The sequence below is a fragment of the Equus przewalskii genome, chromosome 1 (assembly GCF_037783145.1).
Source record: "Equus przewalskii isolate Varuska chromosome 1, EquPr2, whole genome shotgun sequence".
Taxonomy (NCBI): domain Eukaryota; kingdom Metazoa; phylum Chordata; class Mammalia; order Perissodactyla; family Equidae; genus Equus; species Equus przewalskii.
In genome coordinates this window covers 127,109,411-127,132,859 of record NC_091831.1, presented here as the reverse complement: position 1 = coordinate 127,132,859, position 23,449 = coordinate 127,109,411, and the positions used below count along the sequence as shown (strand labels likewise).

The following is a 23,449-nucleotide window of genomic DNA, read 5'->3' as shown; positions in this document are numbered from 1 at the left end:
AGTGGATCATTTTTGCAAAAATAGTAGAGCGTTTTTTCAGTTTTTGCAAGGGCCTCTTTTATTCATGTAATATTTAAACCACTCTCTTATGGTGCTCCCACAGTGTCAACTTCGTTAGCTAACTTTGCCAGATCCTCAGAGGCTCTAGTACTTGTATTTAATAGGCAGGGAGCCAAGAATCCTAAACTTCCTGCAATGTCAGTGGTGCCCTGGTTGAGAAAACACTGCAAAGCGGAATGTAGGAATCAGGATGTCAAGTGAGGATCAGTATGAAAAGTAAAAGATATTATGGACCACTCAGAATTGATACTACATTTGCTGACCTCATCTAAGCAATAACTGTCATTTAAATTGCTTGTATACTATCCCATGAAGTAGGTATGCTATAGTTCACTCAAACTTTCCATACTCTTAGACGTTTAGACCGTTTCTACTTTAATGCACTTAGAAATAATGTTTCAGAGAGCAACTTGGTTTCTAAAGCTTTGTTTTCATTTTAGATATTTTAGTTAGGATATATTCTCAGAATAAGAATTATTAGGATTAAATGTATGAACATAAGGTTTTTGAAAATTAATTTTATTCAATAAGTTTTCACCTCTGCATTTATTTATGATTGTACAGTTTTTGAGATTTTTAAAAGGCTGGATTGCATTCAATATATGTAGTATAGTTTTAGCTTTAAATTAAATGAGGTAATGGACCTTAAAAGAATTATCAATGTGCCTGATATGTAGATTTTTCAGCATATAATAACTGAATGAACTCTAGGTATACTTTTTTTTCTTGCCTTTTAAAATGAGAAGGTCGGGGCCAGCCAGGTGGCGCAGCTGTTAAGTTCGCACGTTCCGCTTCGGCAGCCTGGAGTTCGCTGGTTCAGATTCCGGGTGCAGACATGGCACCGCTTGGCAAGCCATGCTGTGGTAGGCATCGCACATATAAAAAAGTAGAGGAAGATGGGCACGGATGTTAGCTCAGGGCCAGTCTTCCTCAGCGAAAAGAGGAGGATTGGCAGCAGTTAGCTCAGGGCTAATCTTCCTAAAAAAAAAATAATAAAAATAAAAAAATAAAGTGAAAAGGTCATACAGGGTTTATGTGTTAACTTTCTGGTAACCAGTAGAGTTTACTAATTAATAACCTCACAGGCCTGTTTCCCACTAGCTTAGTTGAATGGTAGACTTGAATCTGTCTGGATGTTTATTATACCTTTACTAAAATTCCTTTCATGTGAGGAGTTATGTACTTTGAGAAATAATTCTGTTAGGATTTGTCAGTTTATTTACCCTCACTGTGTCTTTGTTCCATAGAGTCCTTCTATGACACATTCCACACCATGGCTGACATGATGTATTTCTGCCAGATGCTGTCAGTTGTGGAAACCATCAATGCAGCAATTGGAGTCACTAAGTCACCAGTGATGCCTTGTCTTATACAGGTATTGAATAGTTGAGCTCAAGGTTGGGGAGTGAAAGATTTCAGTGTTTATTTAGTAGGTTTGCCACAATTTGCTGAGAAGTCTCAATTAGTAAAAATGGCTATTTGCACAGGGATAGCGTTGTTTTATCTGAACAAGGAGGAAAACTTTAAGCCTCAGGGATATTTTCCAAAGTAGACGTTTGCCATTTCAGGTCTGTTTCATTGCATTTAACATGTTCATGAAATCATAAAGTTACAAAAAGAGGTTTAAAACTAGGGAAACTTGATTCAGGCAGGAGCAGAAAAACCTCCCTTTGATCCTTTAGAGACGGGTTTGGTCTCCTCCCACCTGGGTAGATGAAGGCAGTGTCATGCCTAGGAACTCTTCACTTGGGCGTTCTTCCACATGCGAAGGTGGTTCTTCTGACTCATGTGCGGATTTTTCTCCCACTGCATACATCTCTGTTGTTTCCCAGTATTTGGAAAATTGCTATCAGCAATGGGGCATGAGTCTTTCAGCCTCCTTGCCCTGTTTCCTAGCTATGTGATTACATAACATTAAATACCTCCCACCCGCATTCGGGGAACCAGGTGATTGTTGGTTATTCTCTTCTGGAGTGTTCTTTTTATAGTTCTACCCTTCTCTAGTATACTGACTCTAATTGTATTCTGGCTTTCTAATTAGATCAGTTGCATGGTAAAGAGTGTTAATACAATAGCCTTGTTAGCTCTAGTTTTTCTGTCCTTGGAAAGAGGCTGTTTTGTTTAGTTTAAAAGATAAAAGGGGATAATGGGCAACCCACTAAAATGAAACAATATTTTTGTATATCAAGGACTAGTACAAATAAGCATTAGGGTAGAATTTCTAGGGCAAAGTGGGAGGGTCAAGTTCAGCATCATCACATCGCACGGCTCCAGGGAGTGCCATTCACTTAGAATACAGTGTGTGTGAAGCCTCCTGGAGCTGGACAGGGCCACAGGCATCAACATGGATGAATCTCGGGAAAGTAACATTGAGTAAGAAGCAAGTCACAGAATAATATGTGCAGCATGATTTCAGAAAGTTTAAAGATAGGCAAAATGAAACAATATACTGTTTAGGAATACATACATGAGCAGTAAACAAATACAGAAAAGCAATGGAATGGTTAACACAAGATGGTAGTTACTTATGGGAGCTGCCACACTGGTAATGTTCTGTTTCTTAACTTGGGTTATGCAGACACAAATGTTCTTTTGACAGTATCCTTTAAACTGTGTTTGTATGTGTGTGTGTGTGTGTGTGTGTATTTTTAAAAATATACTATTTATGATGACATACTTACACACACACATATCTGTTCAGAAAGACTGGTTTGGGCACTTTAACTTGTTCCAAAACTGAAGCAGAGGATTAGGCTAGTTGAGCTCAATCTTTTTCTATTTACCTTGAATTTAGTGAGGTTAGGTTTCAGATACATTTATATATATATACACACATATATATATATATATTTTACTATATTTTTAAACTTTTTCTCTTTTTGGTCCTTTTAATAGCTTCTTGGAAGAAATTTCATTTTGTTTATCATCTTTGGCACCATGGAAGAAATGCAAAACAAAGCTGTGGTTTTCTTTGTGTTTTATACATGGAGCACAGTTGAAATTTTCAGGTAGGTAGAAATGCCAGCGTGGTGTTGGAATGCTTTTTCTCCTGTGGAGTAGCTCTCTTGAGGGAATTACTGTCTTATCCAGTCTCATTTGATTTGGGATTAAGGTTCCATGTGTGGAGAGTTCTAGCTGCATCTGTGTGCTCTGCAAAGAGGAGGCGGAGTTTTTTAAAGCAGTCATTGGATCATGGTACCAGCCTGTGTGCTGGGGAGCAGAGGGAGAGGTCAGAGAAATGAAAGACCCGTCCTACCCTTCAGCATCTTGCTGTCTTGTTGGAAAGAGAGGACTCCTTCGCATGGAATTTCTTGAAAGGGCTGAAGAACCGTGGGGTTGAAGGAGCAATCCAGGTTGGATGGAACTAGTAAGGACCAGCCTCTGGAAGAAATAATAGAAATGAATCTTTTGCTACAAGATTACTGAAATTTGAATCAACCTCTTACCTGTTTCTTCCATTCTTAGTTGTCAATAAAAGAAATATCTTTGAAAAAAGAAGATCAGTCAAAGTAGATGTATTCTTGTCTACCAGACCATACGTATTCCATGTTTCTTCCTTTTTCTGTCAAGTGGAGGAAGGGTTTTGCAAATTGACTCCTCAGCTCTAGGTTTGATGGTATTTTGGAGACGTTAACAGTTGAGAGGGAGAACAGGCAGTAGCAGCCCTAGACTCTGTCTTTTTTTTTTGTTTGGTGAGAAAGACTGGCCCTGAGCTAACATCTCTTGCCTATCTTCCTCTTTTTGCTTGAGGAAGATTGTTGCTGAGCTAATGTCTGTGCCAGTTCTCCTCCATTTTGTGTGTGGGACACTGCCACAGCACGAGTTGATAAGTGGTGTGTAGGTCCGTGCCCAGGATCCAAACCCAGGAACCCCAGGTCGCTGAAGCAGACCACGCAAACTTAACCACTGTGCCACTGGGCCAGCCCCCCTAGATTGTGTCTTAACTGTGGTCTGTAGCCCATGGCACCCAGGAGACTCTAATCTCCTTAACACAAAGGTGAAAGAGATTATAGGTACTTAATACTAACTTTTGCTGATGGGGAAGAAACAAATTTCTTTTTGTATCATCTCTCTTTTTAAATAGAGTATGTCTGATTTTAGGTTAGAGGTCTTTTGTATACTTTTGATAACATTCAGTTATCCAGAGAGAAATTGTTTGTCAAAGTGTCTGTCATCCTCACCTACTTGGACCATAGATCAGAACTAGGAATAAAGCCAAAAAGCTTCTGAGTGTTCATTCTATATACCGAACTCTTCCAAGGTGGGTTCCTTTGAGACCTAAACCTAGTCTGCCATTAAAGAGAGTTCATATCTTTTGAAGACTGGGGAGGAGCATGGTGGGAGTGTGTGGGTAGATAGCCCAGGATTATAATTCTGTTCTGAAGAAGCTGTGTGTGACTGATTATGAATGATTCTTCTTGAGTGGTGTTTTAGGGTTGCTCTCAGAACCTGAAATGGCTTTTAACATCCGAATTCCTTATTTTCAATAGGTACCCCTTCTACATGCTTTCATGCATTGACATGGATTGGAAGGTGCTCACATGGCTTCGTTACACTGTGTGGATTCCCCTGTATCCTCTGGGATGTTTGGCAGAAGGTACTTTCAGGAACTTTAGGTTTTATAGCTTAGTTCTAAGGGCTAGCAAAGCCGATAGCCCAGACCTTTCTTCCTCCCTCTGCCAGCCTTAGCCTGATATATGAGTGTTGGACTTTTCAAGAAAGTTTTTATAGTGGCTTCCTTCCATAATATTCCTGATACCCAGACTATTCAGGGAAGTAGCTCATTTTGTAAGGTTTGGAAGCTGGGTGGTCATGTACTGCATACTTCCTATTTATATGCTATTTTAAATTTTCCAAAGCAAGTTCATACTGATGACTTTGTTTTATTCCGACAAGCATCTAGTGAGTGAGTCTGGCAGGGATTTCCCTCTCCATTTTATAGACTAGGACGCTGGAGCCCAGTGCTATGAAATGACTGTTCCTCGTTCATCTTCCTGTGGTCAGCTTGCAGGCTCGTCTCTTAGGGAAACTAAAGGAAAAAAAAATGAGGAGTCGTGAGCCCTCTGTACGAAACGAGGACGAAACATTTTCAACAAACCCAGAGGTTAAACTTGGAGGTTAGAAGGTTCCGTCAATCGATGTGACTTTGTTTCATTTGCATCTAACAAGTTCTTGTTTCTGCTTTCAGCTGTCTCGGTGATCCAGTCCATTCCAGTGTTCAATGAAACAGGAAGATTCAGTTTCACATTGCCATATCCAGTGAAAATCAAAGTTAGATTTTCCTTTTTTCTTCAGATTTATCTTATAATATTATTTTTAGGTAAGTATTGGCTCTGTAATAGACTTTTTCCTGTCACTTCTTAGAGGCTAGAGTTAAAAGATTCAAGGTTTTAAAAGTCCTTAATAGGATTCTTATTTCCAAAAGAGAAGTGTAGAATTAGAGAAAGATTACTTTGCAAAACAGACCCGCTAGGAGAATATGCTATGTGTGGAAATATTTTCTTCCCAGTCTCCAGGGGTTATCTTCTTGAAGTGCTCTTGGTCACTGGGAAGTTACCATAAGATATTTCGTGTTTAAAACAATGTAAGAAGCTCCTTGGAAATAGAATAAGAAGCTTGTTTTACTTTTACTAATTTGAGTAGCACATTCCTTATCCAGAGTTTAAAGAGGTGTTAATACAACTAGCACGGAGGAAGGAAGAAGGTGACAAAGGCCTCTGAGCAGCCAAAAGATGTCGTAAAGCCTCTGCCTAACAGTAGGAAACCCCCCTGCTCCTCATGTCAACCCTGCTCACTTCCTTATTCATTTCCTTTCATAAAAAATCATGAATTCTTGCCTTCATTCATAAAAACTAAGAACTAAAAGATGGCAAAAAGAAGTAAACCTAAATTGTTGCAAATATGAGAGCTTTAAAAGCCTTCCTAACTATAAGTGGTTTACTTTAGATAACGTTCTAACACCTTTTAATATAATTTATGTATTTCTCCCTTCTTTAGTTCACAAAGTCTTGAGGTAGCCCTAAATAAGTATGGCTGGCTGGTCTAGCAACAGAAGGATGTGACAGCAGATAGTATATTTGTTATCTATTGCTGTGTGACAAATTATCCTCAAACTTAGCAGCTTAAGACAGCAAATATTTATTATCTCACATGGTTTCTGAGGGTCAGGGAGCAGCCTAGCTGGGTGGCCCTGGCTTGGGGTCCCTCATGAGGTTTCAGTCAAGCTGTCAGCTCAGCTGAGGCTACAGTTTCTGCAGACTTGCCTGCAGTTGGAGAATCTGCTCCAGGCTCACTCGTGTAGCTGTGGACAGGAGGCTTCGGTTTCTTGCCACAGTACTTCTCCATATGACTGCTCATGACATGGCTTCCCCCAGAGCAAGTGATCTGAGGGAGCCAGAAGCCAGACTGCCTTTTGAAAAATTTATCTATTTGTTTTTTATTGAAATGTATTTGACATATAACCTTGTGTAAGTTTAAGGTTATACAACATGTCAACTTGATATATTTATATATAGTAATATGATTGCCATTGTAGTGATAATTAGCACCTCTATCACGCCCACATGCCTTTTGTAATCTAATCTCAGAAGTGCCATACCGTCACTTTTGCCGCATTCTGTTGATTACACAGACCAACCTAGTACAGGAAGGGACTCCACAGGGGTGTGACATACCAGGAGGTAGGGATCATTGGGGACCATCCTGGAGGCTGGCCACCCCAGACAGTGAGAGGAAGACCACAAAAAGTAAAACCAAGAAGCCGGAAGGCCCAGTGGTCTTGGTCACTTAGTACTGGGGGATGAGAGACCTACACCCTTTAGGGTCGCCTCTGGGTATCAGCACATGGCAGAAGCACAGTTAAATAATATACATTATGGGTGTGGGTCATTTACCAAAGGTTAAATTTTATTCCATTTCTTTTCTATTTCAGAAAGGATATAATGCATTTTAGAAAGATTTCTAGCCAAAAATGGTAAAATGTTTGGCCCTTGAAGGGATTAGGGTTCAGTTTGGGAAATGCACTCATTAGAAGAGCTCTTTACCTCTATATGAATCTAGTATTACTGTAACTGGGCTCCATGGGGTGGGCATACATAAAGTATTAAAGAGCAGTAAGTATTGGAAAGACTGCTAAAATATTTCACTAAAGAAGTTAGAAGGGTAGAAGTATCTTAATGTGCACTAACCCTAGTCGCTTTTCTTCGTGTTATGTGGTCGCACACTCCAGTTTACAAGGCTGTATACTCATATTTAGTTTGCCTGCAATGAACATGTAATTGTTCTTATTCTTCAGAAAGAAATAAATCCTCAATTTTCATAACTTAGAAGCAGTATAACAACCAGTTATATTTATACATAGATCAAGTGCTTTTCTAAACATATGTTCTCTCACAATAAGTCTGTAAAATAAATGTTTTTAACCCTCTTATACAGTGAGGAAACTGAGGTGAGGCTGAGCCACAGGACAAGTCAGTGGTCAAGTAGGATTGAAATTTTTTCACTCTGAAATCCTGTGTTTTCTAATTCACTGAGTTGTGCTTCCTAGAAAAGTGTCTCATGCCTTTAGACTTTGCTTAATACATGTTAGTGTGTAGGCTTGAATTAAAAATTGGGTTGTGGGGCCGGCCTGGTGGTGCAGCAGTCAAGTGCGCATGTTCCGCTTCAGTGGCCCGGGGTTCATTGGTTTGGATCCTGGGTGCAGACATGGCACAACTTGGCAAGCCATGCTGTGGTAGACATCCCACATATAAATTAGAGGAAGATGGGCATGGATGTTAGCTCAGGGCCAGTCTTCCTCAGCAAAAAGAGGAGGATTGGCAGTAGTTAGCTCAGGGCTAATCTTCCTAAAAAAAAAAAATAAAAAATTGGGTTGTTTCTATTCTTCAGGTTTGTGTATTTCATTTTATGTAAATCTTACCTTAAAAGAAAGAAAGTAAAAAGGAATACGGAACTCTACTCAATGAAATATTTAGGGGTAAAGTGTGCTGATCTGGAACTTACATTGAAATACATAAAAAATGAGATGGGAATGGGTATGAGATAAAGTAAATATAATAAAAAGTTAAAGGTGGTATTCACTATATAATGATTCAGTCCTTTTTTGTATGTTTGAAAGTTTTCATAATAAAAAATGGGAGAAAATTAAATTGTAAACCCACTGGGAAAACACTGAGTTGTCTCTAGTGCGTTGTTAGTAATTGGTTCTAAGTTGTACGTCCTGAACAGCTGCAGTAAGCACAGTGCTGTGGGATATGAAGAACAGACAACTAGAGACTGTCCTTGCCCCAAGGGCTTCTGGTTGTAACCAAAGACAAAGATTCTCATTTCTAATTGGCCTCTTTTCTTTTTCAGGGTTATACGTAAATTTCCGTCACCTTTATAAACAGCGCAGGCGGCGCTATGGACAAAAAAAGAAAAAGATTCACTAAAAAGAGAGAGGTGACTTCTTGCCAGTTTGAGCCTAATCTATAATTCCTACAGTTTTACCTTCTTGTACTGATGTAAAAGTCTTTTTAAAAAGTGAAACAATTGAATTCTCAGCAAGGCTATCTTCCCTTTTCCCCAGTAACATTCCTGAATTTACCGTATTATCTTAGTGTAGTCCTTGCATGACATGGATTCCTGATATCTCATGACAGGTTCATTCTTGTATATTCTGTTAGTGACGGCAAAAAACTCAGCCCTACCCCCACCCACTCTGTGTCCAGTCTGTTTCACACAGGCCAGAGATAATTCTTCAGTTTCCTGACCCTCCCAGGTACTGGCCATTCTTAGAGCTGGGATTTGTTCTTTTCAGCTATTGTGTGTGAAAAAAAAAAAAACAAGACTCTGTTGCTTTATAGGAGGCTGTAAAAGTGACTCAACAGGACTAATGTATTTGAACCAGAGGGTTACTTGTTAAGTGGGGTGGCGTTGATTTTTTGAAATGATTGATAAAACATTTGTGAGTCTGAGTGGGGCTAGAGAACATGTATTTCCTCTGAATCTTTTGGCCTCTCTGACATCTGTGACTGCAGTGCCTCCCTGTGTGGGGCCTCTCGAGGCAGAGTGATTTGACAGAAACCACTCAGAACCTTGGAAGACCATGATCACTTACTTCATTCATAGTTAAACTGGGACAATTTTCAACACAAAAGAAAGATGAAACATTAGTTAGAAAACAATGAGATGATAAGACTTCCAAACCGAAATGGCTACAGGGGTCAGATAGGTCAAACTGGCAGTAAGATGGCTGCTGACAATGCAGCCAGTGGCAAACTGGAAACATTACAGTAGGCCAGACTAAACACACCTACAAAACTGTCTTGGGCTGTGCACAGTCCTAAAATAACTCAGCCTGCCTTCCCTTGCACTGGCTGAGTCCATTTACCCGTGTCCCTGTCAGAGTGAGTGGTGGGATTGTTTCTGAATACACCTCAAAAACACCTGCTTTTACTGCGCTGTTGTTTCACCAGTCTGCAGTAGGACAGTGAAAACAGTGAGAACTCTGGCTCGAGGACGACCAGCTGGTCCTTTAACAAAGATTCCTGGCAGGAAACCCACCAAGAGAGGAACTGAAAAAAATCTAGACAATTTAAAGTTTGGTCATTGTCAAAAACATGAGTTTCCTCTAATACATTCCAAGTGAACCAAGTAAAATAAAGTGCTAGAAGTAACGCTTGTATAAACAAATTTAAGGCTTGATAGCTCTTTCTGTTCTGCCATTCATTGTTCCTGGAGGAAAGGGGACTCAATGAATTAATGCTGTTTCTCTGAGCCCAAGATGGAAACTTGGTTTGACCTAAAAACATCTGATTAGCATAGGCTGGCTCATTTTTTACAAGTTCATTGCACTGAAGGATATTTTGCATGTCTGTAACTTCTCTCAACACTTGTTTGTATTAACTTCTTATGTTCTTTCAACTGACTTTCTGTGTGTAATTGGGCAGATCAGCTTTGCAGTAGATGATGCTGCATCTTTGTGGCAGAATCTTGTATTCTTAGTGGTTGTTATAAATCTCTTTATTGCTGTCTGAGAAAGCAAAAGATTGTGTATTTCTATTAAACATTTACAATCAAAATCCTAATAACTTGTGTTTAAAAATCATTTAGTCTAATGGTTTTCAAATTGGTAGCGATAAAGTCCTTTGTTCAGAGAAATATTAAATAACACTTCAGCATTAAACCAAAATGGTTGCTTGGGTTGAAGCCTGAGGGAATAAACCTTAGGAGATCCACAGAACAATCTGAAAAGCATTGATGATGTAAATAAAGCCTGGAGAAGTTACATGACTTGCCTAAGGTCATGAAGCTAGCTGATGAACTGGAACCATAACGGCAATTATGTCAGAATCTACCTGGATGAGACCTGGCTTAGGCAGTGAGGCCTACCCAGTGTCAGAAACAAGGAAGTCAATGTGGAGCCCAAAGAACCCTCCTGATTTATGAATCTGTGCCACTTAGGAAGTTGAAATTACATTCAGGTGATAGGAGAGACAGTAAATTTCCCAGTGAAACCATTTTATAGAAAATGAAATATTTTATTTTCATTTAAAAAAAACCTCGAGGAAATGGGAATCATTTTATACATTTATGGTTGCTGTTTAAAAGTCTATCTCAAGACATACCAAAAGCACCTAAGGGTCACCACCAAGTTTTTGCTCAAGTTCTAAAACTTAGTGGTGTTGGGTTTGTACTTAGCAAGTCCCAGACATTCTAGGTTGCTCATTCCAAGGAGAGAAGCTTGAAAATGTCCTTATGGTTGAGAGAGGACAGAGGAGAAGATGCCTTTCAGGAAGCCAGAGAACCCTTGCTGGTTAGGTTTCCTGAGGAAGGTGGGGAGAGCTCTGTGTTTATCAGTCCTTCAAGCTTCTCAGGAGATGTGCCCATCGTGGGAGTAACAGTTGTCTTTTGAGCTTAAACACTCTGTGCCCCAGAAAGCTATGGTCAAAGCCCAAGCAGCCAACCACCCTTCAGAACCCTTCTCAGACTGTAGCAGGGTCATTCAAACCAGCAAGTGGTGCTTCTGAGGCAGCCTCGGGGAGGTCTTTGGGTGGCTATTGCAGAGGTGAACAGACTGGAAAGGTTTTTACCCTAAATCATTTCACTTAAAATAAAAAAAGAAGGAAGGTTCCCTAAGTCAGCTTCACATTCTTTCAGTGCTGCTCCCAGAGAAGTCTGTCTGCAAAGGTGTGATGTTGTGGTCATACCCAGCATACTCGGAGGTGCCAGTACTGGCCAGCTTGAGCTGCTGAGCAGCGTGGGTCAGCTGGAATGCAGCATCAGGGTGGGCTGTGTCAGGCAGCAGTGTGCATTCCCTTTCCAGCATGTCAGCCACCCCTTTGAGCAGGTCCAGGAAACCAAAGGCCAGGGCAGCCTTTCGCAAACGGTTCAGCTCCTGAAACAAGATAAACACCAACGTTCCTGAAGTGCACTTTCCTCATCACATACTTTGTAAGTGCTCAGCTTACAACACATTCTCCTTGATCCCTGAACTTGAGTGAGCATTTTTATATGAGAACAAATGCTTGTATAGAGATGCCAATAACAAGGGAGCGTGATGACCTGACTGGGAAAGAGTTCCTCTACAGGTGATCAGAGAGCTAGGTAAGGAAGACAGCTGTCTGAAGCAGCGGTCATCATCACCACAGTCTGCACTTACGCCAGACATGGTGAGGCACTCTGCATACGTCATTTCATTTACTCGTAACTCTGAGGATTACTTTTCCTGTTACTCAGGTATGGAAAAGGCTTGCACCAAACCTCAGAGGGCCCCTTACCCTCCAGTGCCTCTCTGGGTGAGCCTCAGATGGAATGACAGTGAACATGTTTGGAGGAGGCACTGAAGGAGTCAGGAAGTCTGACCTGAAAGACTGCCACAAAAAGAAAGGTTGAGCGGTGGAGGCAGAGTAATGTGAAGTGACCCATCTACCACTTAGCAGTGCGATCTGGGCAAGCTGTGCAGCCTCTCTGGGTCTCAGTGGCCTCCTTTACAAAATGAGAAGCCTAGCCTCTTCCTTGCCCACTGCAGTCACCTGGTAGAGGCCCTTTCCAGCTCTGATATGTAGGATTATATAAAACCAGAAGAGAAATGGCTTTCTGACTACCTCTACTATCATCTGTTAAGAAGTGAAAAGTTCAGAAGAAGGCCAAAGTACAAGTGTGCCATTTTGGATAGACAGTTGACAGTTGTGTGTAGAAAGCTCTGCAGGGCTACAGTCAAGGAGTGGTCATCTCGGGTCTGTGTGAATTATGGGCTTCAGTTACGGGGGCGCATGGAGGGCTGAGCAGCTCTCTGGTTGGACGCTGATTAAAGTTACTTTTGCTTGATTTCACCAGCTCGCTACATAATTAAGTTTGAAGACAACAGTGACATAAAGGTAATGAGATAACACCCAGACAAAGTAGTATGTATGTTCTCCGGAAGAGATGCTAGCCTGGGGCACGCTGTGTGTACCACATTTTAAGACTAGCAAGCTAGGACACAACTGACAACACAGCATACCTCACACTGCCACTTAATTTAATTTCAGTCAAACACCAGAAGGACAGGGAAGAAAGAAGGAGTGAGTTTAAAAGCCTCCCCTACTCCCTCCACCCTACGTAGCTTTATTCTCTCCACCAACGGTTCTGGATTAGCCATCCTCTTACAATTCATAAATGCGTAATTTTAGAAGTCATTCCTGGAAGCAGCTTCTCTGGTACAGTAGGAGTGTTCTGGGCAATCACCATCCCAGGAAGTCACGTACACTGGTAGCTTGGGGTTAGATGGGTACCCAGATGGGAGTGGTGAGGGCGGTTAAGGGCTACGACTCAGTCCTTTCAGCAACTTCCCTCAGCCATTCCCAGCAGCACCAACACAGAGAAGCCCTTCTGCACAGAACCAGGCCATTTACACACTTCCAATTTTTGGATTTTAGGGCAGCAATGGACCTATCACTTCTACTGAGTTTACTGATAAAAAACTGAGGCAGAAGCCATACATTTCTAATCCCTGTCCATGTTCACTCTACTACCCCACACGCTAATTACTGTGAACCGTTTATTTTTGGCACACATCCCAGGGCCTACCCTCCTCCTCTATAATTTTGATAATCTCACCTTATAGAACGTCTGGGTTTTTTCAGGTAGTTTCCTTGCATTTCTTAAAATCTTCTGTACATCTGTCTATCAAGGGTGAAAAGAATTCAACATTAGAATTCTGTGGTAAAAAGGGAAAGACTACAAAAGGCTGGCTTTAAATGTTTAAAGAAATGAAAATGAGAACAGAGATACAGTGTCGAGACGAGAATCCCTTCTGAGTTGTCACCATTCTGTTCATTAGTAAAGCACTTCCCTCCTTCAAAATGCTTGATGATAGTGAATTCCTTGGTGACAGAAATGAACTTCTCTCACAAAAACACACCCAGGAAACCCATACATCTATGGCCAGTTGCTTTTTGACAAGGGTGCCAAGACCATTCAATGGGGGAAAGAAGAGTTTCTTCAACAAATGGTGCTAGGACAACTGGATAGCCACATGCAAAAGAATGGAGTTGGACCCTTACTTCACATGATATACAAAAAATTAACTCAAAATGGATCAGAGACCTAAATGTAAGAGCTAAAACTATAAAACTCTTAGAAGAAAGCAGAGGGGTGAATCTTTATGACCTTGGATTTGGCAATGATTTCTTAGCTATAACAACAGCACGGCAACAAAAGAAAAAAAAAATTTGACAAATGTTCATGCAGCATTTGCAACAGCTAAAAGGTGGAAATAATCCAAATGTTCATTGACTGAATGAATAAACAAAATGTGGCATATTTATACAATGGAATACTATTCAGTCATCAAAAGGAATGAAGTATTGATACATGCTACAACATGAATGAACATTGAAAACATTATGCTAAGTGAAGGAAGGCAAACATATTATATGATGGCATTTATGTGAAATATCCACAATAGGCAAATCCATAGAGAGAAGCAGATTAGTGGTTGCCAACCGCTGGGGGAAGATGGGAATGTAGACTGACTTGCTTAAGGCAGAGGGTTTCTTTTTGGAGTGAGGAAATGTTGTGAAACTAGATAGTGGTGATGGTTGTATGATGCTGTGATTGTGCTAAATGCCCCTGAATTGTATACTTTAAAATGGCTGAAATGGTAAATTTCTTGTTATATATATTTCACAACAATAAAAAAATACACCCAGACCAAAACAAAATTTAAAAAATAATTTCAGGAACATTCAGCTATTCTTCTGACAGGGAAGTGCCAGGGTCAGGGATGGCAGGAAAGAGGGAGAACCTGATTTTCCAACAAAGAGAAGAGGCCCCTGCCCCTTAGCCATGGCAGGACGTGTACACTCTCTGTGAAAAGGAGGCCAGAAGAGACTGCCATCAACAGAAGCTACTTCTGTTGTCAGGTGGTCTGACTGCCTCTTTTCACTTACACTGGACTCATTGGAAGAACAAAGAAAATAAAATGCTGCTCAAATGAGAAAAAAGGCTCAAAAAGTGATTTTTTAAAAAAATAGGTGTAAATGACTTTATGTCAACTGAAGGAGAAATGTCAGTGACAGCCTTGCCTGAAAGCAGCATACCTTGATAACAGTAGAATCTTAGCTTCCCAAGGAAGTGTTTTTGTGGAATTACAATGTAATGCTATGGCTTGGGTTCTACTGTGGGAATGGAAGAAACAATCACATGAAGATTTTTAAATCTTTCTCAAAACTGTTGTTAAAGATAACACCCATTATGTTATTCAATGCCTCACCATGTTAAAAACTTTACATTAAAATTAAATGCCAGGAAAATGTGTCTTTCTAGAAGAACTAATATGCTTCTTTTTAATCAGGCAAGAAAAACCATATAACCCTACTTGTTTCTTTTTTGACCTTGGTAGCAGGAAGCTCAGAGCCAAATACAATTATCATTTTGCCTTGGGTTCCCGGCACAATTGTCTCCCCTCTTCCTCTAGGTTTTCTACTGCTCTAAATTTTGTAAAAAATGATTTTGCCAAATAGGTGTTTTACTGTAGGCCACCTCAAATCCTTTTTGGAAATAATGACAAACATTAGAAGTAAATGAGTTACTAAGTATCAAAGGAAGGAAAATCAAATCAAATGTCTGCCTGCCTGCCAGAATCCCTCCTCCTGTCCTCGGTGGACAGCATCATGAATGATAATGTTACCTGCAGGCCACTGGGTTTGATCCAGACCGTCACATTCTGGGCATAACTGCGTTTGTTTTTGGGCTGCAGGGGGAATGGGCTCTTATTGTCATCCTCACCATAAGGGTTTTCTTTAGCATCTTAAAAGAAAAATACATTCTTGAAATGACATCTAGCAAAACAAAAACTATTACATTTCCAACTAGGCTACAAGGTCTTTGAATCATTCAATCTCCTACATCCTGTTACTTCCCTAATTAAGAAAATCCATCAAACTGTTCTCAATAGAGAGCCTCTGACATAGGAAACCAATCAATCAACTGAGGCCCATGTAAGTGAAAAAGAGCTTAATGTTTTTAGAGAAACAAGCTTCATTTATCTGCTTTATAAATTAAGGTCAGACAGCATAAAACTAATACATACAACAATACTAAAGTACATATTTGAAAAATATATATACATACAATTCTATATAGTCGCCCAACACTCTCCAACGGCACTTTCCGCGATGAGGGAATGGTAGCCACTAGACCACGTGACCATGGAACACTTGACGTGTGGCTAGTGTGACTGAGGAACTAAATTTTAAATTTTATTTATTTTAATTAAATTTAAATAGCCTTATGCAGCTAGCGGCTACCGGATTAGACAGCATACATCTAGGCATTGGGAAAATTAAAAATGAAAATTATATATAGCTAAATTAAGGAAAAGGGCAAGGGAAGAAACACTTCTTTTTGGTGAAACATATCCCACCTTATGGCTTATTAGTTATTGCTTCCAAAGATTTAAAGCCATGTTGGTTTTATAGCCACTTGGATAAACAAGGGTGTCTGTTTTTCTGCCTGCTTCCTGAGCCAATGAAACTTTGCCATAACTTTACAAAGCACACTTACATCTACTGGCTCATTTTATCCTTATTATTACCACCTTCTGGGGTCGACAGAGCAGGAATCATTTCCCCAACAAGTTCAGGGAGCTTAAATCCCTTGCTCAAATATTTTACGTTGAAAACTTGAGTTAGCCCAGTTTCTCTAACTGAGCCAGAAACTCTCTCATTCCGATTTGGTCATTAATTTAAATGCCTTATATTGGCCCCACACTACCTCCTCCTGCCTCCTCCAAAAAGTACTGGCTCTGCTTGGCAGACATATTTCCATGATACTTGTCAATATATAACCTTTTTAGTCAGGCAAAGATCCCAACAACATGCTTATTTTCAACTTCCCGGCCACTATTCCTGGAATGCTCTCCTTTTCTCATTCACTTATCCCCTCACTCATTTACTCATTTATTATCTATAGTAAGAGCTCACCATGTTGCAAGCACTGTGCTAGGAATTGTGGCTAGAGAAGGTATTTTTCTGGTCTCAAGGAAATTACATAATAAAAACCATAAGATTTCAACTATGTGCCAAAAACACTTTCCATATACAATTTCTCTCCTGACAGCAACCCTAGAGAGTAGATATTATTAGTCCTATTAAAGATGAGGTAACTGAGGCTCAGAGAGGTTGGACCTTTGCAGGGGTCACTGTGACTCAGCTGGGCCTTGTTCCAAAGCCAACACTTTTTCCATCTCTCAACACAGCTGTTCCTCACCTACCCCAAATTACTTACATTCCAGGTCCAGATCCCATCCTACCTTCTCCATGAAGTTGTCCCAAGTTTTTCTGGCAGACAGTGATTTCTCTAGAACATTTTACCCTACAGCACTCAGTATCAGTACCAAACATTTCAACATCTAATCATAGCCTATCTTGTAGCATCTCTAATTGTTTGGACCCTATATGTGGTAACTGGCTTAGCAGACAGGAAATATTGCATTTATGAAAAATTTATTTATGAACATTTGTGAACAGGAGACTCTTAGAAATAAGAAATATGACAGCGGAATTAAAATCAGTTGCAAGGTAAAGTTGAAGATACCTCATAGAAGGTAGAACAAAAAGAAAAATGGAAAAATGGGTAGAAGATAAAATTACACAGACACACACACACACAAATCATAAATATGTATTCTAGAAAGGGAGAAGAGAGAATACAGAGAGGGGAAAATAAAAGACATAATTCATATTCCCAGGACTGAAGAATAAGAATTGCCAGATGGAAGGGCCCACTAAGCGCCTAGCACAATGAACGAAGAGACCAGCAAGGAGGCACAACGCTTTGAAAATCCAGAACACAAAGCAGAGCCCCAAGGAGTGCAGGCGAAATACAGATTCGGGTCAAAGCCCTGGCAGTCAGCATGGCACTAGTCTCTCAGCAGCAGCACCGGAAGCCACAAGAGACAACAAAGCAATGCTTCGAATCTCTAAGGGAAAAGGATTCCCAGCCTAGAACTCAATATCCAGCCAAATGTATCAATCAAGTGTAAGGGATGAAAAGCAGACACTTCCAAATACGCCAGATGTCAGACATTTACTTCCCATGTATCCCTTTCTCAGGAGGATTCATGAAACAGGAGATGCATGGGAGAATGTGAAGGGAAGACTCAGGATGATGATCATGCAACAGGCCTAGAGAAAAACCAGTCCATTCATGAAACACAAAGAAGGGAGATGACTCTAAGCAAAAAGAAAAGGAAACTGACAAAAATACCTGAAGAATGTATTTTACTTAGGTAGGAATTAGTGACAGATACACAGAAAACAGCAAATACAAAAAAAAGAAAGTAGAGGCAGGCCATCAGGGAGTCAGAGAGCCCGGAGTGAGGGCTGCACTCGTCGGCTGCCGGCTCCCCAGACAGCCTGGCTGCCCAGCTCTTGACTGGAGTCTGTGAGGAACCTAAGCATCTTTCCAACAGAGCCTTCCTTTTAATTGAAGTTAGTCAGAATACATGTATCTTGCCTGCTAGAAAAAAGGAGAAAAGTATATAATTTTTTAAAAAAGGAAATTAACAACTGGGGCAGGGAACAAAGGAAATGTAACTTGGTATACCACATGGCTTAGCTGTAAATAACATTTACATCACCCAACAAGGAAAGAATACTGATTTAACCAAAAGGAACACCATAACCACCCTGGAAGGATGGAGGAAGGGAAAAATGTGTTTCTTGGGTGAGTGGGTAGGTAGTTATGGCAGTGGTAAGAGAGCTAAGCAGTCATCCTTAAAAAGTCAAAAAAAGATATTTAAAATGAAAAAAAAGGTCTAGAAATAGCTATATACTTATATTATTTAGAAATGTAAGTAAATACCAAAAGAAACAATTAAAAGTTGAATTGTCTCTAGGAACAGAATTAGGAGTAGGAGGGATAGGTATAAACAATAGTACTATTTTGCATGCTTTGCTTTGATTTTTAAAAAAACATAATAAAAACAGCAGGATCTATCATTATTACGTGTCTACTGTGTGTTAGGCATTTTATACACATTCTCTCCATCAATTCTCTCAACAACCCTCTAGGGTGGGTTATTACCAATTATTACTTGTTACCATAATGGCAATCTCAACTCTCCCAGACTGTTGTGAGAATTAAATGAGATGATGCACTTCATTGTGTCTAGCACAGTGGCTGGCACAAAGTTAAGTTCAATAACGTTAGCTCTTATTATCATTGAAAAGAAGAACAGACCCAGAAGGAAGGAAAAAAACAAAGATGAATACAGGGCTGAGTAAACAGCTGTTCAATCTGAATGAAGAATATGCCTAACAAGCCAATCATTGCTAGGTTAGAAGCCAGATCAGAAAGGAATTTGACTACTACTATCTTAGACTATGGACTGGCATCTGTGGAGAAAAGCATCACAAGAGTCTAGGTCAGAGGTTGGCAAACTTTTTCTGTAAAGGACTAGACAGTAAATATTTTAGGCTTCGTGGGTTATATAGTCTCTGTTGTACCTACTGAACTCTGCCACTGAAGCAGGAAAGCAGCCACAGATAAGACGTAAATGAATGAGAATGACTGTGTAATACAATTTTACAATAAAACTTCATTTACAAAACAAGCAGTGGGCTAGTCTGGCCTGCAGGCCATAGTTAGCTGTCTGCTGATCTAAGTGAAAGGGAAAGAAAGCCAGAACAACGCAAGAGCAGTGAGAACGAAAAGGCAGAATGGATGTAGGAATGCCACAGAGGGAATAAAGGAAGCAAGGAATCTCTCCATACACAAATACACACGCGCACACACACACCTTCCTCTGCCCTGTATTCTCCTCCAATTACTGTCCTCTTTGTCTTCTGTTTGTGGCCAAACTTGTCATCTTAATTTCCTCATCCGTAATTCATTCTTCAACCTGTCTCCGGGCTAACCATCCACTGAAACTACTCTTATAAAGCCACCAATAATCTCCTGACTGTAAAGATCAAATAACTTTTTTTTTGAGGAAGATTAGCCCTGAGTTAACATCCACTGCCAATCCTCCTCTTTTTGCTGAGGAAGACTGGCCCTGAGCTAATATCCGTGCCCATCTTCCTCTACTTTATATGTGGGACGCCTACCACAGCATGGCTTGCCAAGTGGTGCCGTGTCCGCACCCGGGATCCTAACTGGCGAACCCCGGGCCACCGAAGCAGGACGTGTGCACCTAACCGCTGTGCCACTGGGCCGGCTCCTCAAATGACTCTTGATTCATAGCGTCCTCTTCTTTTCTCTTGGTTTCTATTTCTTCCTAAAACTCTTTAATCACTTAAAACACTCATTCTACAGTCTCTTTCAGATTAAGTTCTCAAGGTGCTAATCCACCTGTTGGCCTTCCTTCAAAGGAGATAAAATCCTCTCATGATTTAAAAACTTTTTCAAATCATGAAATCTTCAGTGGACATTTGCTTTTTTCTACAGAAGTCCTTTTGCCCTGGGTTGCAGAGGCATTCCTACAGAGCCACTGGCTTCCGGAGGATGCACCAAGGGCTTCACTGCTTCAGAACCAGTTTTTGCATTATTTGGTTTTGGAGGTCCCCACTTCAGAATGGGCAGTGTCAATCTGCATGGTGCAAGACTTGGGCTTCGATTTCTCAAATAGGAGACTTTTTAATTTCTTTATATCTAGAAAAGCAGATAGAAACAATGGGTAGAATTTTTCTTGTCATCCACTCACTGAGAGGGTTCACCTTCCACACTCCCAGCTTTACTCAAGAGATTTCAGTTCCTTGTGACATTTGGGACCAAAGTCATGTCACCTGCCCCGTGTGAGTTTTAAAACCCCAAGCCCCTGGATCCTAGCTCAAGAGTTGGCAAACTATGGTCTGCTGCCTGTTTTTGAGTTAAGAATGGTTTCCATATTTTTAACCGGTTGAGAAAAAAAATCAAAATAATAATATTTTGTGACACATAAAAATTATATGAAACTCGGGGCTGGCCTGGTGGCACAGCACTTAAGTTTGCACATTCTGCTTTGGGGGCCCGGGGTTCCCCGGTTCGGATCCCGGGTGTGGACACAGCACTGCTTGGCAAGCCATGCTGTGGTAGGCGTCCCACATATAAAGTAGAGGAAGATGGGCATGAATGTGAGCTCAGGGCCAGTCTTCCTCAGCAAAAAGAGGAGGATTGGTGGCAGATGTTAGCTCAGGGCTAATCTTCCTAAAAAATAAATAAATAAATAAATTTAAAAAAATTATATGAAACTCAAATTTTTGGTATCCATAAATAAAACTTTATTGGAATACAGTCACTCCCACTCATTTACGTATTGTGCTACAATGGAAGAGTTTAGTAGTTATGACAGACCACATGGCCTGCAAAGTCTAAAATACTTTCTATCCGGCTCTTTATTGGAAAAGTCTGCTGACCCTTGGCCTAGACTCTAGGGCCTATGTTCAGTCAAAATCTTTAGGCTTCAATGGCAAAAGGCATCCTTCAGACCTTAACTGACATGCATGTGTATGAGACTTTGTATTTCCTTTTTGAGTCTCTTTATTCTCTTGGCTTCTGTGACATCACTTTCATGTACTTTTCCTCTTTCATCCGTCTATTCCTTCTCACTTTCCTTTACTAGCACTCTTCCCACTGCCCCTAGTAGTTGGTCCTTTCTAGAGGTATGCTCCTTGACTCTCTTTTTCCCTTAATCTCTATACCTTCCTGAGACTAGGGCTTCTTAAAGTGTGGTTATGGATCACCTGGATTGTAATCATTTGGGTAACAGTAAAACTGTAAGTTCTTGGGCTTGAATCCAGACCCAACAGATCAGAATCTCTGTAGGTGGGACCCAGGAAACAGAATTTTTAAAGGAGTTCTCCAGGTTTATTTTTGTACACAAAAACTCAACTTTGAGAACTATTGCCCCAAGCAATCTCCTTCATTCTCACCATTTTAACTATCAGTGACATGCTTACAAGTAAAAATTGTATTTCCAACTCTGCCTTCTCCCCTGACTTCCACACTGTCAGAGGAATTGTTTCTAGGCACCTCCACCTAAATCTCATAGGCACAAACTCAACATGTACAAAAGACATTCTCCTCAAATTTACTCTTCTCTGTTCTGTTTCAATTAATAGTACCACCTTTCACCCTGCAGCCCAGGTCAGAACCTGAGATCATTCTCAACTCTTCTCTTTCTTTTTTTTTTTTTTGAGGAAGATTAGCCCTGAGCTAACATTTGCCAATCCTCCTCTTTTTTGCTGAGGAAGACTGGCCCTGAGCTAATATCCGCGTCCATCTTCCTCTACTTTATATGTGGGACGCCTACCACAGCATGGCTCGCCAAGTGGTGCCATGTCTGCACCTGGAATCCGAACCAGCAAACCCGAGGCTGCCAAAGCTGAACGTGCGCACTTAGCTGCTGCGCCACTGGGCTGGCCCCTCTTCTCTTTCTTTTATTCTCATACCTAAAGACTGTGGATTCTACCTCCTATATGGCTTTTGCATAGATCTCATCCTGTCTATCCCCAGACATTGCCCCTGTTCAGGCTCTCACCTTCACATCTCCAGGACTGTCAGAGGAGACTTCTAACTGCAGGATGCCCTTACCTTTTCAAATCCACACTCCACAGAGTTATGTTTCTAAATGCAAATGTATTCTCTCTCACTTGGATTTCAGCCATATTGCACAACTCCAGGGGGCACCAGTACCTAGAATACAAAGTCTCCTAACTAGTATGTCCACTGTTCTCATTATAGCCAGAAGGATCTGATCATATCACTCCCCTTCAGTGGTTTCCCGGTATCTTCAGAAAAAAGTCTCAGCTCTTCACATTTCAGATGAGGTCTGCCCTGCCCCAGCCACTGTCACCTCTAACCTACTATCTGGTCCTCCCACCCCCACCCTCACTTTTCACTCTAGCTCCTTTCTTTTCTACAGGTGTTCCATTTGTCCAGGATGCCCTTTCTTCCTTCATGAGCTCAGCAAATTCCTCTTTTTCTTCAAAACTCAGCTAGGGCGTCTCTCCTCTGTGAGGATTTTCCTGAGTCCTCTAGGTGAGCTGATCATCCCCTCCTTCAGGCCAACTCTAATCTTGTGCTAGTCCGTGTTTATTACTCCACTTTCCACTAGATTTTGAGCAACTCCTGTTAACTCTTTTATACCCTAGACCTGGCACAGAATAGGCTGCTTAGTAGATGTTCCTGAACTTGAAATGGGCCCAAATGAGTCAAGGATGACTCTACAGTTTGAGACTGAGTACCTAGGAGCACAAAGGCCTCAATCAGAAGGAGTAGGAGAACGAGAAGAAGGAAGAGTTTAAGGGGAAAGGAGTGAGAGACAATGATTTCTATAACAAACATACTGAGCTTGGGACTGTGGCAGAATATCCAGTTGGAGAGGTCCAACTGGGAACTGGAAACGTGACATGCAAGCTCCAAGGAGAGATCAGGCAGGATAAAAGTTATAGATCTGGGGGAGTCTGAAGCTATAAGGGTTGATGAAATAACCATGAGAGAATAATAACCCAAGAGAAGAAGGTAAAGAATGACATCTTGGGAATCATGACGCAAAAGGAAGAAAAGATAAGACAAGATAAAGAAAAGCTGCCAAAGAAAAAGCTAAGCACCAGCAGAGTGCAGTGTTAGGAAACCTAAGGGAAAATAGTTTCAAGAAGGAAGGGGATTAAATTATCTAGGACTGACTGGGGGTTACCTAGGTTGAAGTACACTAAGGAAGAAAAAGTTTATGGAGAGTAGCTTTTCATTCTAAGCAGTTAGAGCATTTATATTTACTTAAAGCAATCTAAATGTTGGTATCCCCTGAGCTGTAAAGTTAAAAGTTCAAATATCAAACTCTCTTGGGGTTTTCCATATACAAATCCTGCATCAGAGACCACAGCATACCCATAACAGAGATCACACATCTCTCTGACTGCACAGTCAGAGCCATTCAGAATAG

At 40.7% G+C, this 23,449-nt stretch overlaps 2 protein-coding genes across 29 annotated transcripts in view; one reads left to right on the top strand and one right to left on the bottom strand.

Annotated features, from left to right (window-relative positions):
• Positions 1–10,130, top strand: part of HACD3 (3-hydroxyacyl-CoA dehydratase 3) — a 44,582-nt gene extending 34,452 nt beyond the window's left edge. For all 6 annotated transcript variants that reach the window (XM_070576971.1, XM_070576947.1, XM_070576958.1 and 3 more), the window contains 5 exons: positions 1,308–1,435; positions 2,956–3,068; positions 4,551–4,657; positions 5,249–5,380; positions 8,413–10,130. In XM_070576971.1, coding sequence (XP_070433072.1) covers positions 1,308–1,435; positions 2,956–3,068; positions 4,551–4,657; positions 5,249–5,380; positions 8,413–8,489 — 557 coding nt within the window. In that variant the 3' untranslated portion in view covers positions 8,490–10,130. The remainder of the gene's footprint in view (positions 1–1,307; positions 1,436–2,955; positions 3,069–4,550; positions 4,658–5,248; positions 5,381–8,412) is intronic.
• A 429-nt stretch (positions 10,131–10,559) lies between these two features.
• INTS14 (integrator complex subunit 14) overlaps positions 10,560–23,449 on the bottom strand; it is a 31,356-nt gene continuing 18,466 nt past the window's right edge. For 21 of the 23 annotated variants that reach the window (XM_070576835.1, XM_070576817.1, XM_070576782.1 and 18 more), the window contains 3 exons: positions 15,215–15,333; positions 13,141–13,206; positions 10,560–11,437 (listed from right to left, as the gene is read on the bottom strand). In XM_070576835.1, coding sequence (XP_070432936.1) covers positions 11,186–11,437; positions 13,141–13,206; positions 15,215–15,333 — 437 coding nt within the window. In that variant the 3' untranslated portion in view covers positions 10,560–11,185. Of the gene's footprint in view, positions 11,438–13,140; positions 13,207–15,214; positions 15,334–19,634; positions 20,179–22,098; positions 22,201–23,449 lie in introns of all 23 variants that reach the window. The other 2 variants (XR_011527433.1, XR_011527434.1) reach the window with 2 other exon arrangements.